Source organism: Podarcis bocagei (genome assembly GCF_964188305.1).
Source record: "Podarcis bocagei genome assembly, chromosome: 14".
Classification (NCBI taxonomy): domain Eukaryota; kingdom Metazoa; phylum Chordata; class Lepidosauria; order Squamata; family Lacertidae; genus Podarcis; species Podarcis bocagei.
Window position 1 is genome coordinate 40763093 of NC_138139.1, and position 17143 is coordinate 40780235.

The 17143-nt window shown below is 44.4% G+C and overlaps 1 protein-coding gene across 1 annotated transcript; it reads left to right on the forward strand.

Annotated features, from left to right (window-relative positions):
- The first annotated feature begins 1681 nt into the window (after nucleotides 1-1681).
- Nucleotides 1682-12771, forward strand: RSL1D1 (ribosomal L1 domain containing 1). Its single transcript, XM_081169660.1, has 9 exons — nucleotides 1682-1806; nucleotides 3939-4081; nucleotides 5356-5494; nucleotides 6053-6201; nucleotides 6296-6397; nucleotides 9332-9425; nucleotides 9641-9763; nucleotides 10192-10416; nucleotides 12086-12771. Exons 1-9 carry the CDS (start codon nucleotides 1768-1770, stop codon nucleotides 12260-12262), a joined length of 1191 nt encoding a protein of 396 aa, XP_081025786.1. The 5' UTR covers nucleotides 1682-1767; the 3' UTR covers nucleotides 12263-12771.
- Nucleotides 12772-17143: the final 4372 nt, after the last annotated feature.

Consider the following 17143-nt stretch of genomic DNA (forward strand, 5'->3'; position numbering starts at 1 on the left):
CCATCTGCAGCGATCATGGAGCCCAAGAAAGTAAAATCTCTCACTGCCTCCATTTCTTCCCCTTCTATTTGCCAGGAGGTGATGGGACCAGTGGTCTCAAGTAAACAGACTCAAATATGTGTTCTGTTGCCCAGCTATAGAATTTTGCTTTACATGGACAATCATTTTATCCATTATTTTCTGTTTAAATGAAATTACAATATACTCCTGCTACGTGCAGGTTTTTGACGACTCGGTACTTAAAGCATCTTACATGAATCTAAACCATTGCCTAACTCAGTGGTATCAAATATGTAATCAAGTATATAATTTTGAAAAACTAGTGGGAGACAAACTAAAAGCCAAGACCTGGCAAATAAGAGGGAAGTGCCCTGAGAAGAAAGTGTGTTTCCAAGGCATGCTCTGGTTCATGGGGTCACAGAGAGTTGAACACGACTAAGACAACCAAACAACAACATTACCGAATATCCATATGAAACTCTTATTTCAGCTTTCTGATTTCTATGCAAAGCACTGAGAGGGCTTCCCATACATTTTCATCCTGTCTTCCCTCTGCCCCACCCTAGGAGCTCAAGGTGGCAAACATAGTTATCCACTTTCCCAATTATCATCTCAACAATTCTGTGACTCTCTAAAGCTGAGAGAAAGTGACTAACCAGATAAGCCTTTTGGATGAAGCGAGGATTTCAACCCTGTTTTCCAAGACCCTGGTCTGACACTCTTAAGCACTAGCAATGACTATGAAATACAGAAATATTAAGGTTAAGTTGGTATACATTCCCAGACAAGTTCAAGGTTTATATTTGTATATAAAACCCTTGACAACTTTCCTTGTGATCTGCCCACTTGACCGCTTTCGGGTAAACGTCCATAGGTGCCTTCTCTGTACTGTTTTGGGCACATGCTTTTGTTTATAGCCTACCCAAGTATTTAAGGCTGATGCATACTTTTATCTGGGTTGTTTTTTAACTTGTTTTTGAATGTTTTGATTGTTTTACCTGCAATTCCACGATTGTTGTTTTTTGTAATCCGCTTTGCAGTTGTTCTACAAATAAGCGGTGTATACATTTTTATGAAATAAAAGTTAAAACCCAAGGACCCCCTGTGCTCCGTCGCTGCAGAAAAACCACAAGCCTTTCAGTGGTTGCAGCAATCTCCTTAAATCGTCCCCTCGGACTTCCTCTCATTCCAGATCCAGCTTTTAGCAGAAGAAACGGTGGTCCACGGGACTCTTTGCGCAGGCACGATTCCCGTTCTGAAACGTTTAAAAATTCAAAGCGCATTTCCCCAATGCTTTTAGCTGTTTCTATTTCATCTGTAAGCCGCCTTGAGTCCCTGCTAGAGAAAAGGCGGAATAACAATGATCACAGTACTGTAATAATAATAACAGGTGGTAAGACATCAGGGCTGCAACTCCTGACTTTGCTACTTTTTATTTAGAGCGGGTGGGAGGGTATTAATACCACAGCAACAGCTGCATTAAAATTTCGGGTTTTCTCCCTTGCTCTGCATCTCCGCCCCGCGAGAGTCCAAAAATGGCGCCCGAAGTGAAACAAGATTCGAGCTTTGCCGCTCTAGCGTTCCAGTTTCACCATAGAGAGGAAGCGTCTCCCCCTCGGCTCCTATGGAGACTAGACCGGAAGTCCAGCTGGTTCACTCTCAGCCTCCGCGGAAACCCCTCCCTCCCTCGCCTTTTTTACGCGTCGGCTGCGGGTGACGTCATTGCCGCTCGCCGCGGTGTGTTGGCGCACGAGGAGAAGAAGCAGCATGGATCCAGCTACGGAGTTTCCTGTGGATCAAGGGCAGGTAAGGAGAGGCGGCCGCCGCTTTGGCGGGGAGGGGGAAGGAATGCAGCACTTGGGGGCTTCTCTCCGGCGTGGCGCCCGCTGGAGCCGAGGCAGCCGCTGGGCTTCCCGCGGCACCAACGGGCGCCTCTCGGTTCTGCGATTCGGAGTCTGGCGGGTGGCGATCAACGGGTGCTGGAGTAGGACTGAGGGGAGCTGGCACCAAGATCTGACCCTGCCGGGTTTACGTATAAGCTAAACCAGCTATAGCTTAGGGCCCCACTCTCTTGGGGGCTCCCAAAAGAATTAAAGGGGGGAACCTGGATGTACATTTCCAAAATATAAGATAAAAAACAAATAAAATAAAACCCACATACAGCAACAGTGTTTTGTGTTGTGTAGGCTCCTGTGATGTAAGTCATGGACCCTGCTTGCTAGCCTGCTCCCTAAAATATCACTGGTTTGCTCATTTCTGCATATAGGGTGCCTACATTCTGCATGGTATGGTTGCACGGCAACATATAAAGGGCCCCATTACCTTCAGTAGCTTAGAGCCTTATCAAACCTAAATCCGGCCCTGGTGAAGTTCAGGGGGGACAGGCCCTCTCAGCCTAGCTCTAAATTTGCGGGGGGGTTAGGGGGGGAAGAGGGGAGGAGAGAGAACAACCGGATGCGGCTTTGAACCCCATAGGAGAGAAACCAAACTGCTAAGTAACTTTTAAACACATTGGAACTTGGAACTGTTTGCAAAGGACAGCCCCTGCTTTCTGATACCAGCTCAGAAAAGGGCAACCCAAAATATAGAGGGATGGATCAAAACCCTTATGAGGACAGGTTGCAGCTCTGGGGTCTTTTTAGGTTAGAGAAAAGGTGAGTAAGACGTGGCATAATAGAAGTTTATATGACTATGCATGACATGGAGGAAGCTGTGAAGCAATTACTTTGCTGCTTGTATGCCAATGTGTTGGCCTAGATTAGGGGTTGGAAACCTGTGGGCCCTCCAGATCTTGCTGGACTCCAACTCCCGTCAACCCCAGGCAGCATGGATGATGGGAGTTGGAGTCCAACATCTGGAGGGTCACAGGTTTCCTATCCCTACACTAGATGGAGGTGAAGGATTGAGCTCATTGTAAATTATGCTTAATGCCGCTATGTATTTTTGTAGACAAAACACTTGCTCTTTAATAATGGGTTGGCTGGGGATTAGTTATCTGTATGGTTGGTTGGAATGCCTAGAGTGGTGCTTGGATGTGGAGTAGTGTATTGCTAAGGATGCATTTTGGAAAGGTTGCTGTATCAGGAAGGGGAGTGTGGGTGTAGTTTCTGTATCAGAAATTTTGTTTAGTTACTAATCATGCTGTTTTGTGGAGTTCATCTGTGTTATAAGAATTCAAAGGTCTCGGATATAGAATAATGTTCATAATTGCATAAGGTAAACAAACATACATAAGCATATAAACCATGTGTCTATAGTACAGGAGAGCAATTCTGAAGCCATTTTGACTCTTCCCTAAAGTACCTCAAATATTTTTCTGCAGTAGGAGGATGGGGAAAACTTTCCAATTTTTCTTTTCACTTGCAAATCCTCCCTGCAAACCCAGTCTGGGAAGTATCTTGGACGGTGGACAGATTATCAACAGGCATAATTTTTTAAAAAGAGAGTCAGGAACGAAAGTATTTGCAGTCTGAAAGTAATGGCTGGGCTACCCAGACAAATGCAGTCAGAAAGGCTTTATCAGGTACCTTGATAGACAGGAGAGAAGTTGCGCTCACAGTACTGCTGGAGACCACCTCCTTCTGTGATGTCCCTGATGTTTTTGGGGTGGTTTTGGGCTAAGGGGTGGGCAATTTCAAAAGTCTTTATAGGGGCTTGCACGCCCTTGTTTTGGGTCCCTCACACCTTCTCGCAAGTGGGGGGGACGACTCTGTTGCAATCTGCCTTGTTTTCTACTGGATCCTTGCCTCCATCCATTCATCTCTGACCAGACATGGACTTAGGAGACTCAGTGCCTTGGGGAATTGGGCAGCAAAAGCCAATCCCACATTTTCTATAACATCTGTAATGCTTCATTTGAGGCTTCAGCTGAGGTTATTACCTGCTTTGAGATTATTATTATTTTTTAATGCTACCTTCTTGTGGATTTGCTCTTTCAGATTAAAAAAGCAGCCCAGGCCCTCCTTGCATTCAGCGCCAGTAAGCAAAAAAATGCAGAGAAGCTGCTGTTGAATGAGGACCAGCATGTATTTCTGATGGTCACAGTTTGGAAAATCCCTCCACGTGAACAAGTCATCAAAATGTAAGGCTCTGGGTTTTGCTGCTCTGCTGTAATGTCTTTGACCATTATGCCTTTTGCTTCAGTTGTATTCATGACTGTTGTCAATCATTCCCTCTGTTTCCAATGGCCAGGCTGTGACATCGCTTATGTAGCTGAAATGACACTACCAACATTCAAGCAAGCTTTGACCTGGGAGGCCAGGGTTCAAGTCCCCACTCAGCTACGAAGGTCACTTTGTGACCTTGGGCCAGCCAGTGCCTTTCAGCCTTACCTACCTTTTCAATATAATTGAGAAAATAAAATAAAAACATAATTAGAATCATGTAAAAAAAATAAATCAGAACGATAACATACTGTCAGAGCTGCCCGAGGTCCCAGCTCACAAAGGACCAACGCTGGTTCGTTGTTATATACAAAAGTCTTTATTGAAGTTCAGTTTTACTTTCACAGCCGCAGCGCGCAGCTCTACGTCTGAAACTCTAGACCGCTGAAGCTCCGTCTGAATCTCCTCCCCCCGTACACCAGTTTAAGACTCTAGCCTTGCTCCACCTCTTCCTTTGCTCTTTCCTCCTCTGGCTCCGCCTGTCCGCTGGGGTCTCGCCCTTCCTAGACTCTTCTGACGCTGAGTCCCCTGATTCTTCCCCCTGCTTCCGGCGGGCTTTAGGACCTGGTTCCCAATCCGGGTTTTCTGCTGTCCCACGCGCCTGTACATTTGAACTTGGCGCGCGCGCCCAGCCACCAACCCTCCTCCGGACCGTTACACTGCTCCTGTCACTGCTTCCCCCTTCGGGGGGGCTAGCTGGACCTGACCTTCCCTCCGTTCCTCCACTCTCCGATAGAGGCATGGTCAGCCCTGACTCATCTTCTCTCCCTGCTGGAGGAGACGCTGGCCCTGACCTATGGGACTCTTTCCCCCCCACTACGCTCTGGTGGGGAAGCTGGTCCTGATCTCCAGCTGCTGCTTTGGGAGTCCCCGCTGGCCCCTGTTTCTGGTGTGTCCCCCCCAGGACCCCCCTTGCCCTGGCCATCGGCGCCTCCTTCTGGGAATCTTCTGATTCGCTGGAGAAGCTCATGGAATCTCTCGGGTCACTGTCATACTCCCCTACGCTGCCCTCAGATCCTTCCCCTTCGCTCTCCATTTCCTCTCTCCCCTGTGCCTCTGTTCCTGAGCCCCTGACACATACCTTCGCAGCTTATCTGTGTTAACTGATTAAATAATCTATTTTCCTTTTTTGAGATTGGACTCCAGCTGGAAACTACTGTGCATTCTTAAAATCGTGTTCTCTTCATTCTAGAACGCTGCCTCATGATATTTTGCCGGCCACATCAGATGTTTGCCTCTTCACAAAAGATGAGCCAGGCTTAACAGCTGAGCAGACTGAGAACTTGTACAGGAAACTCTTGTCCCAGCATGGGATCACAAGGATCAGCGAGGTACAGAGAGAACTCTTAGCTTCATCAGTTGGTTTAGCCTGATGTACGAATGCAGCCTAAGGCCTCATCTTAGAAATGTCAGTGATTTAAGTGATATATAAGTACCCTAAATCAGGTGTGGGGAACCTTTTGCCCTGCAGATGTTGCTGAGCTAGAACTCCCATCAGTCCTAGCAGGCATGGTTACTAGAGTTGTTCTCCTGTCACATCTGACAGGCCAAAGGTTCCCTACAACTGATTTAAAGTATTTATATACTATGTAGTAATCTGCCTCATACTGGTTTGCATCCATGTCATGTTATGCTTTATTGTACATTTCATTTTGAAAATGCTCTTCACTGCTTTAGGTCTAAAGTGGCATATAAAATACATTGGAATCATCGTGATCTATTGTCATTTTATGTTCCTTCAATTTCTATTTTATTGTTTCAATATTCTGTTTTTCACTTGGAGCTCTTGGGGCCTAAAGTGCTATATGAATGAACTGTAATCATCATTATTTTATCTTTTAATTAAATGCTGTAGTGTAATCTAACCAACCTCACCCCTGTATCTGAAGGTCATCTCCTACAAAACACTGAAAAAAGAATATAAACCTTATGAAGCAAAGCGTCGCCTCCTGAGTCGATTTTCTCTCTTTTTGGCTGATGACCGGATTCGGCGGCTTCTGCCATCACACATAGGGAAACACTTCTATAAGAGTAAAAAGTAAGCACCCTCACTTGTCCATGTTTCATTTCTACCAAATTCTACTAAGGATGCTGAACTCTTCCTGAAATCTTGCATTTTTCTATCATACAAGGGCTCCTGTGTCTGTGAATCTGAAAGCGAAGGACCTCTCTAAGGAAATAAAAAAGCATCTCCAAGGCACTATTCTTCCAGTCACGAACAAGGGCTGTTGCTAGTAAGTATTAATTTTGATACTTTCATCAACAAGGGTATGAATTTATTTAGTGGCTGCATTTATGTGTTGCTTCTCAGGCATTTGAGACATTTTACAACATGATGCTAACCCAAAGAAATTCTAAAAGACAAAGGGGAATATTCAGCCAATTTTTACTCAACATACACTCTTTGAAATTAATGAGCCTGATTCAGTCCTGTTTGTTAATTTCAGTGAGTCTGCTCTGCGTAAAATTTAGTTGACTACCACCCAAGCTAATAAAGGAGCAGACTTGTCTCAGGCTAGTCATGGTATTTCTTCTTTAACTTAAAGGTAGTATATAAATTATTTTATTATTGGTAACCACAGTTGACTCGCAACTTGTGCACGTTTAACTTGCACAATCGCAGCCTTATGGGCTTGGCAGTTGGCCATCTAAAATTGCACAGATTAAACACAAACAAGGTAGACAGCTTAACGGTTCTTTCAGTGTGGAAATAGCTTTCAGGCTTTCTTACCGGGCTCTGAGACTCCCAGATGCCAGTAAGTGAGGTCCGCTCAGCGCACCAACTTCAGAAGGGTAGGAGTGGTTGGGGGGGGCAGTTCCAGGGTTCTCTTTGCTATACGCGATTTCGGCTTTACAATCTCCCAGTGAGTTGCAAGTTGGATGCAGAGGAGACACCAAGCTGGAGAATCCTCAGGGAAAGAAGGATCAGAGCCAGGGAACTGGTGGTGGGATGATGATGAGTGGTCAGAGGGAGCAGACTGGGAGGAGAAGGAAGAGGTGTCAGAAGCTGAAGAGGCCACACGGTTTAGTGAGCAGGAAGAGACCGTGGCAGAGAGCAATCCATAACCAGAAGCACCAAGGTGGAACCTCTAGGTTCAAGGGCAGCATTCCTCTGAGGAATGCTGGGGAATACGGACAGGAGAGGGCTGTTGTGTTCGTGCCCTGCTTCTCAGTTTCCCAGAGGCCACTATAAGACATGGGATACTAGACTAGATGGGCCTTCAGTCTGATCCTCCAGGGCAAGTGGTGGGGAGCCTCCAGCCCACAGGCTGAACCTGCCCCACCTGGCCTCTGCATTTGGCCCACACGACCATTTTCCCAAAGTCTGCACCACCCTGTTTTATTTATTTATTTTTATAATCATATTTATTAAAATTTCCAATAATAACAGAATAGAAAAAATAGAAAAGATAAGGAAAAGAAAGAAAAAGAAAGACCAATTTTAAACCCTTATTTTCATAACCTTCTTTCTGGGACTCCCTCCTTCCCCTCCCGACTGTATTCCCCTTTCCCTACGTTGGTTCCACAAGTTCTCATTCCCAATTTAAACCTAATATGTTGTACCTATTAGCCAATTTAAATTACATTCTTAACATCACTCCTCATCTTTAACAAAATAGAACAAAGATTTTTCCCCCAAGATCTGCCCCGTTTCCTTCCACGAATTCCCCCTTTTTTTTCCAAAACATGTTAAATCAAAATACCAAAGTTATTTAGAAAGATAAAAGATAGAAGATAGAAGAAGATTCCAAAAGTTGGTTACATAGCCTTTGGATTCTAGAATTCCCCCTCCCTTCCCCGGTTTGGATTCCCCATGTCCATCAGTCTGTATGTTGTCGGCCTGGAGGTCTCAAGTCCACAACCAAATTTTCCTCAATCCATCTTGCCGGTTTTCTTTGAATTTGCTTGTTTTGATAATGTTTAACTTCAAAAATCCAGTCTAATAGAGGCCTTTAATTTCCCTTGGTCATTGTTGCTCCTCCCATTATTCTTTCCGTGGCATAGTTGGTCCTTTGCTCTTTTGTTTCTTACTTTCTCAGGTTTCTGTCCTGTTCAGCTGCAAAACCATTCTTATTCTGAAATCTAGTATCTCTACAGAGGTTTGTTATTCAGGAATAAAAACTTACGTCCAGTTCCTACCTTACTTCAATAGAAAGATTCTATTGTGTTGTCACCTCTGTAGACAAAACAATATTTCAGTTTTGCTACTTTCCCAGGAGCTAAGACCAGTACACATCCCGGAGTAGTTTTCCACATACGCCACTTGTAATGTCCCAAAGCCCCTCTAGGGGGGTTGCAGTAACTTTGTGTCCTCTAATCCAAAAGTCAAGTTGTTGTTTCTTTCCCCCCCCCGACATTTTGTATCCATATTTATGTCCAATTGTAACAAAATTAACCAGCAAAATACTTGTAACAAAGTCCTCTTTGTATTCTCAAGATTTGACAGCTACTTTGACAGCTGTCAAACTCTCCATCTCTCTCCGCCAGGTTCTCCGAATCGCCCCGGTTCCCAGGGGGGGTTGCCTTTTCCCTCTCACCCTCGACTTTTCTCCTCCAGCACAATTCTTGTAATATCCCATCGTGGAATTGATATTTTTTGTCAGCAATAAATTTCTGAATCGATCTTGGTTTCTCAGTCCTTGTTTTAGCATGTTTACAATCAGGTAGGGGACTGACTTCCTTTTTAGATCCCCCCCGCTCGTGCCGAATCCGAAAGAAATTCCTTTTTTTCTCCTTTTATACCCGGTTACCCAATTACTCACGGGTTGTTGTTAAATGCCCGAATTTCCAATGGAAGAAGCCAGCGCTCTCCGACGAATGGCATGCGGCAGGGGAAGCGATAGACTCACAGTACCACGCCGCTCCCCGGCACCCGATCCGTAGCCTTTAAAAAGGCTCCTTCACGAGTCGGGAGGGCGCTGACAGTACCAGCCGAGTCCCCATGTCCACGGGCTCCGTGCCCGTGGTTTTTAAGGGTCCCCGCGTCGCCGGCGCGGTAGGACCCAGCCCCTGCCGAGCAGACTCCCTCCGGAGCTCGGAGGGAGTCCGCCATTCGGCGATGGCGCCAACCCGGAAGTCTGCACCACCCTGTTTTAGAGGGAAAGAACAGACAGCTGAAGGACTGCCATTCAGCAGGGTATTGACTCCAGGTGTTGCTCGTTTTTCAGTTCTATACGTGTTGGTCACAGTGGCATGGAGGCCTTGGAGATCTCTGAAAACGTCATTGGTGCCGTGAAAGTGTTAGCCACGAAAGCCCCCCAGGTAATGATGCTCAGTCAGGTGAGGGGTTAAGGCATCTCTGCCCACTCATCCAGGAGTAAATCCCATTAATCTTGGTGGGGCTTATTTCCAAGTAAATATGCATGGAATTGGGCCGTCCATCTTTTTATTAAAGCGGTATGCTTTGTGCCTGCCCTCTTTCATTAACCTCCTTTTCTTTCTTTCTTTTAAATAAAAACAACACACAATTGCTGCAGATCTGGAAAAGTGTTAAGATCCTTCATCTCAAGATGAGCAAATCTGTTGCTCTTCCGATCTTTACCTGTAGTAATCCCATAACAGGAATTCCTCAGAAACAGCCAGATGCCGAAGTTGAACAGGTAGGAGACTGACTCATGCGTACATAGTGGGCGCTTTCAGCAAGAGTGGTCCTCCTGGCTGGTTAAATAACTACAGCTATTTAGTATTTTGTAACTTCTGCATGTCTGAAGAGGCTTAAACAAAATGTTTTAAGTAGGCACGGGAAAGAGAGCAGTAAAGGTCAATAGATGGGGAGTTCCAAAATGTAGGTGTGGATTTACGACTGCAGAATGAGTATTGGGTTCCACAGATCAAAGCAGTCGAATAGGCACATTTGGGAATTGTAGTTCTACTATTCGGAGGGTGCTGGGTTGGTTGTATGTGGAACTAGGGGGAAGATCCAAAAACGTTCTGGGAAATGTGCATTGGTACATGGTGTGTACCCATTTGTCTGTTTTGGTGTGGTCTTTTGATGAAGGCGCTAAGGAAATTAATAAATACCTTCCAGGAAAACCAAGCGAAGAAGAAGAAAAAGAAAGGGGAAAAGGCAGCTGGAAAGAAGAACTTGGCTAAAGCCGGGGCGACAGGAGAAATCAGCCCGGTTCCTGCCATTGCTGGGGGAAAGAAGGCAGCAGCAGCAGTCTCTGCCGTTGTCAAAGCGGAAGAAGATGAGGATGGAGACATTCCACAGCTGGTTCCAATCGAAGCATCTCCCGGTGTGAAAAATGAGAAGGTAAACCAATCTTGTTCTGGCTGAGTTACAATTGGAGCTTCAACTTGATGGAAGATTCTGTTCCAGATACCTTGCAGGGCTGTCCACACGGTATGCTGAACACAGGCACAAGCTGTGGGTGTGTTTGTGTGAATTATTTGTATGCACAGGGACACAGGTTGTACTCTCATGGAATGGAATGTGAGGGTTTCTGTGTGGTCGTTTTGCCACCCTCAGAAGCAGGGGGAACGGCAGGCCAGGAAAGGGGTTTCTTCATGGCAGCCTCTAAATTGTGGAACTCTATCCCCTCAAAGGTGAATTTGGTTATCTTCACTCTACAGTTTTTTCCCATATGCAAAAGAGACACCTCTTTACCCTTGCCTTTGACAGAGTTAATGTGGGGGTTTTGGGGGGGGGGGCTCCACCTCTTTGGTTAATTCACGGTTTCATTTCATCAGGAACCGTTTTACTTGTTTTTACCATTTTGATGGTTTTATCCATTTCTAGATAAAACTTCTGTAACCCACCCTTCTTACAGTGAAGGGTGGGTTATGAATCTTGTAAAATAAATGAAATATAATACATAACTTACTTATGAAAATAGGCAAATACATTTTAATAAGAGTGCACTAGACAAAATGCATTTACACTGCTTCGTGAAAGGTGATCATTGTATCTGCAAAGGACAGAAAATGTCAAACGAAAGGGAAAGTGACAGACTGGCAGGAGATCTTTTGCTTGAGATTTGAAAGAAAGGAAGCAAAGATTTTTTTGCTTGCTAGGTGAACAAAATCCAATAATGATGTTCAGGTGCAGTTTGTGCCAGATAGGAATAATAATTATTACTTTATTTGTACTTCACTCTTCTGACTGGGTTGCCCAAGTCACTCTGGGTGGTTTTCAGCATATGCAAAAACATATTAAGACATTAAACACTAAAAACCTCCTGATATAGGGCTGCCTTCAGATGTCTTCTAAAGCAGGGGCCGGCAAACTTTTTCAGCAGGGGGCCGGTCCACTGTCCCTCAGACCTTGTGGGGGAGGCCGGACTATATTTTGGAAGAAAAAATATGAATGAATTCTTATGCCCCACAAATAATCCAGAGATGCATTTAAAATAAAAGGTCACATTCTACTCATGTAAAAATGCACTGATTCCCGGACCGTCCATGGGCCGGATTTAGAAGGTGATTGAGCCAGATCTGGCTCCCGGGCCTTGGTTTACCTACCCATGTTCTAAAGGTTGTATCTCCTTGATATCTGCTGATAGGGCATTCCACACAGTAGGCGCCACTACCAAGAAGCCCCTCTGTGGTTCTCTCTAACCTCACTTCTCACAGTGAGGGAGCTGCTAGAAGGCCCTCAGACTTGGATTTCAGGGTTTGGGCTGAACAACAGAGGTGGAGACGCTGCTTCAGGTATACAGCGCCAAGGCTGTTTAGGGTTTTAAAAGTAAGAGCCAACACTAGCTTTTATTCTCAGTGACATTTGGTTGTGAGTGGGGAGAAAAATAGTATCTTTCTATTTTCAGCACATATCATGGTGAACAAAAACAGGTGAGTTCATACATCGAACTACCGTGTGTTCCGAATTCCGCTCATCATTGCTCCCATCATAATTTTTTAAAAGGAAAAAGTCTGTTGACTCCTGATGGGTGCCTTTATTCTCTTGCTTTCCCTCTTCAATATAGGTACCAGAGCCTAGTCCTGCCACAGGAAAAGAAATCAAAGCAGGCAAAAAAGCTGCAGCAACTCTAACTCTCCTTGGCAAGAGGAAGACATCCCCGTCTCCAGGAACACAACTGAAAACACCTGGAGTTGGGTCGAAATTGCTCGGACGAGACAAGAAACCCAAGACCCGAAGCTAAAACGTTTTGGAGGAGGAGGAGCAGACAAAGACCCCAAAGAAGACAGAAGCAAAGTCTTCTGTGACCCTTAAACCAGGGAAATTGGTCAAGTCTGCCAGGAAAGCTCCTTAAACTTGGGGAAAGGAAGGTGCCGCAGTCAACATGACCAGCGTTGCAGCACATAGGGTTGTAGCCATCAAAGTTGTCCTGTTAGCACAAGGACTTGTCCGCTCACTCTTCTGTCCTCCCGTGTGCCCAACCCCACCTCCTTACAAACCCTCTGGAGCAGATGTGGGGAGCGCAAGGAGAGGGGGGAGATGTTCTGTGTCCCAACTGGATGTCCTTGCACCAATAGGATGACTTTGTTGAGTACAACTTGTAAAAGTCAATGGAGTTCAGCAGAAAAGTCACCTTGAGAACAGGGTGGCTATAGAGAGCCAGCATTTTTCTTAGCAATCTGTAATCTTGTTTCTAACCGCTAATACAGACCTGTGTTATTCAGATCTATATAAAGTCAGACTTTCCTTTTATGACATGTGCATTGCATTTTTTTTTTGCCTGTACTTCATTATCTATTTTATATTATACAATTTAATATGACATACAGTTATAGCAAAAAAGTTAAATAATGGGCCTATTTCCTAACCTTAGTCTCTTGGGTAACAAGGATTTTTTATTTTTACAAAACACCTCCTAATACTCCAAATACATTATTTATTCAGATACTTCTCACCTGGTGAGAATATTTATTTTATTTTTATTTTTTAAAGTTCATTAAGCCCAGGACATCAACAGAATTGAGTTGTTGTCTTCTAACCCTAGTTGAAAATTATACTTAATTTAGCAAACTGCTAGTAACCCCAATATCAATTCCAGATTGCTATTAGTAATTGCATCTTCTAGATTGCATGCTATTTTCAAAATCCACAGTTGGGCATGACTTTGATCAGGACCAACCATAATGTCAGAAAATAGCAAATAAGCTTTCCAGTTCTCCGGTATTCTCCATCCGTCTGGATGTTACAAAGAGTAGGGGCTGATGTTTGTTTCTTTGTTTTGGACAGGGTGAAGGTAGGGGTGGAACAGAACAAAAAAAGTACAAAAATGATTCTAAATTTAAATTCTGTTTCAATATGGAGATGTTGATTTTTGTACTTTTTTACTTTCTTCTGACCCCTGTTTACTTCGTTTAATATCTAGACCGGTGGCCAGACTGGTCTTTGGAGATCAGCTGGTGAGTTGCTGGACTTGTGGATCTGAAAGAAAGGCCCCACAAGCATGGGCTCCAAAAGGTGTCACAGCCCTGCTCTAGTAAGATGGAATATGTGCATCAGGGGTGGAGAAGATTTTTCAGCCAAAGGACCACGTTCCCTTCTGGGCAGTTTTCTGGGAGCCACATGCCAGCGATGGGCAAATCTGAACTGAGCAACAATTACAAAGTTTGCCTTTCTGCAGGAGGCTATTTTCTATACACTCACACATCCCACTCTGTCCTTCATTAAGGCCAAGTGGAGGTGTGAATAGTTCGCACATTGCAGCTAAGCATAAACGCGCGGGGGGGGGGGGTTGAAGCAGGGCCAGTGAGGGGTGTGTCCTGGGAGAATCCAGATGGCCCTGCAGAGGCTTGAAGGGCTACATTTTGGCCCCCAGAGCTGAGGTTCCCATCCACCCAACATGTATAGTGAGAGTTTGCCTCCAGTGAAATTGGGGCTGCCACGTGATTATGGAAAGCAAAGTCAGTCTAATAGATTTTGATTAAATTTGCAAATGAGTAAAACCAAATACTTAAGAATTTAATAGCACAAACGCGGGTGGCGCTGTGGGTAAAACCTCAGCGCCTAGGACTTGCCGATCGCATGGTCGGCGGTTCGAATCCCCGCGGCGGGGTGCGCTCCTGTCGTTCGGTCCCAGCGCCTGCCAACCTAGCAGTTCGAAAGCATCCCGGGTGCAAGTAGATAAATAGGGACCGCTTACCAGCGGGAAGGTAAACGGCGTTCCGTGTGCTGCGCTGGCTCGCCAGATGCAGCTTGTCACGCTGGCCACGTGACCTGGAAGTGTCTGCGGACAGCGCTGGCTCCCGGCCTATAGAGTGAGATGAGTGCACAACCCTAGAGTCTGGCAAGACTGGCCCGTACGGGCAGGGGGACCTTTACCTTCCTTTGTTTTCAAATGATACAGGGCATATGTTGCTGCAAGAATAACAAAAGCGGCGTTTGCTCTGCAAGAGGGAAGTTTTTTTTGGGGGGGGGGGGTTCTAAGATTGCAATTGCCACATCTCCAGTTTTGTAAGTGCAGGTACTGAAAGCCCCAGATTAGAGAGCCAATGGTGGCTAGAGTGTGAGACTAAGACTGAGGATGCTCAGATCCCCTCAGCCCTGAACCTCACAGAGTGAAGTTAGGACAATCTCTCTCAGCCTTATGCATCTTACAGGCTGGTGGTTTTATTTAAGGGTAAAGTACTGGCTTCACTATGACAAAAATCTTGTAAATCTAAATGCTTAGTTGTGCCTGGACTTGAAATTGTGCTATTAGTGGCTTTTAGTTAGGGAGGTCAGTTAATATGGACTATGTCAAATGCTGTTTATAGCAATTCTGAGTTTTACGTCAGTAGTCCTAATATTTATGCAATAAAGCATTTACATCTCTCTATCAAAGGGTTTTGAAGCTGAGCAAATGGTTTTGTATTGTGCATGTAGATCAAAGATAACCTCCTAAAAATTGTTTGAAATTGCACACATTATCTCTTTATCTTGAGAGGTATTTAGCAAGGTTTTTTGCAAAAACACTTAATGGCTGTACTGTGTGTTGGCCGGATCCAATGCACTTTACAAAGTCAAGGTCAGGTGTAAACACACTATTTCAGAATCATCAAATACAATCTTGCAATTTCTACATCATAACATTTTTAGTAAACTTTCTTACTCCGTTGTCTATGTATGTTGGCTAATTTGGCTTCCATCTCTACAAGCTATTTTCAATTACTAATTTTTCAAGGCACATGGCAAGTAAATTAAACTCATGTCTAGTCTTAAGTGCAAAACATTTATCATCTCTTAGAATCTCTTAAAATAGAATCCAACGGAGGCAACTTACTAACCTTTAAGACTTGCTTCCACCCTTCTTGGTAAGTTTGATTCTGTTCATTAGGGTTGGAATAGAAAAAAAAATGGGTTCTGTCCAATGCTAGTCCTACTCGGAGTAGATCCATTGAAACTAATGAACATGAATAGCACTAGCCAGTGGATATAACCCAATAATTTCCTGTGACACAAGTGGTGTTATTTTGTTTAGCAAAGTGAAGGTGGTTGTGATGTCACCATTTACCATTTACTGATGTCATGAGCATCATTTTGCATACATTTAAGTTGTTGTCAGAGGCTGTGTGCACACACCATATATATGAAGCAGAATTTCCCAAGAATCCTGGGAACTTGTTTGTTAAGGATGCTGGGAACTGCTTTGTGAGAATTAAACTACAATTTCCATGATTCTTTGGGAGAAGCCATGTGCTTTAAAAAGATGGCACATACACAGCCACAGACTGGTTTATTCATTCCCTTGCTATTTAGCTTCACCTTTACATTACTTCCACCCATGTCCGGATATATCTGACAACTGAGGTTGATACTCTATGCATCTGACCAAGTGGGCTCTATCTAGTCCCTGAAGCTTACGCCATAACGTTGCGCTTTTAAAATTCCACAGGACTCTTGGTTTTGTTGCCACATGCTTAATTAACCCTCTGTAAATCAGCCCCAAGAAAACGTGGCACATGAACATTAAGGCAACATGCCATTCACATGTTTCACTTTTGCGATCGCTCAGGTTTATTTGAAATGGCTGACAATCTATTTTACAGCAATCATGTTTGTTTACTTCCTAGTGTATCTTTAACCAAGCTAATGGGATGGCTATGAAAGCAAAGTGCAGCCAGTGTACAGCATCTTGGTTGTGAGATTGCACTGGCTGCCAATCTGCTACCAGGCAAAGTTCAAGGTGTTGGTGCTAACATATGAGGAGGACCAGGTTACTGTACTTGAGAACTCCTTTATCCCTTATGTATCCCACTGTTCTGCAGGAGAGTTTATCCAAGTCCAAATTCAGTTCCCCACCTCACCTTCTGTTCTAAGTCCTTGTAGCTCCCCCTGTGGCACCCTGTGGGTGAACTGGTCACGCTCCCCTAAATCTCCCTTTGCTTAGTGCAGGGCTTTCATCGTGGCTGCACCCATTCTGTTAAATAGCATTCCTGTCGAGATACAGGAGGAGCCCACTGTCAACACTTTCTGGAAACAACAGAAGAACATTTTTGATCTTCCCAGCTGGATCAATGGATTTCTGCCAGGGGTGTCTTATTTTGGGTGGGTTTTTTCTTTTCTTTTCAAATATATCTGCTGTTTTCTGTGTTGCTTTTAACTGGGATTTTTAAGTTATTTTATTGTACATCACCTTGAGATTTGTATGGGGAAGGCAATCAATAAACTAATAAAATAACTATCACCCTCTTGGCATTATAAATCAGCAGGCTGTAAATGACTGAACTGGACCGTGTAACCTTCAGCAATCTGCAATAGTAAGGAGTGGGTCTCTTGAAATGAACTAGATATGGGGGTGCCCTCAAATGTGTACCTCTTTTTGACTCTAACATGTTTCAAAGGAATGATACTCCATATTGTCCTAATTCCTCTCTTCTATAATCTGTTGCATCTCAGATTACAGAAATGTACTGTGCACAGAATCTGTTTTGTTTAATCGTCCAATCCTGTGAGTTCCACAAGAATAGCAAAACTCACCCATGTCAAATACATCTGTGCTAAAAGCAAAGACTGGTTTGCTTTCACCCCCTGCACACGCCATCAGACTTCATTGAAAGACAGCTTCCCTAAAGGCTAAACTGTTATACCT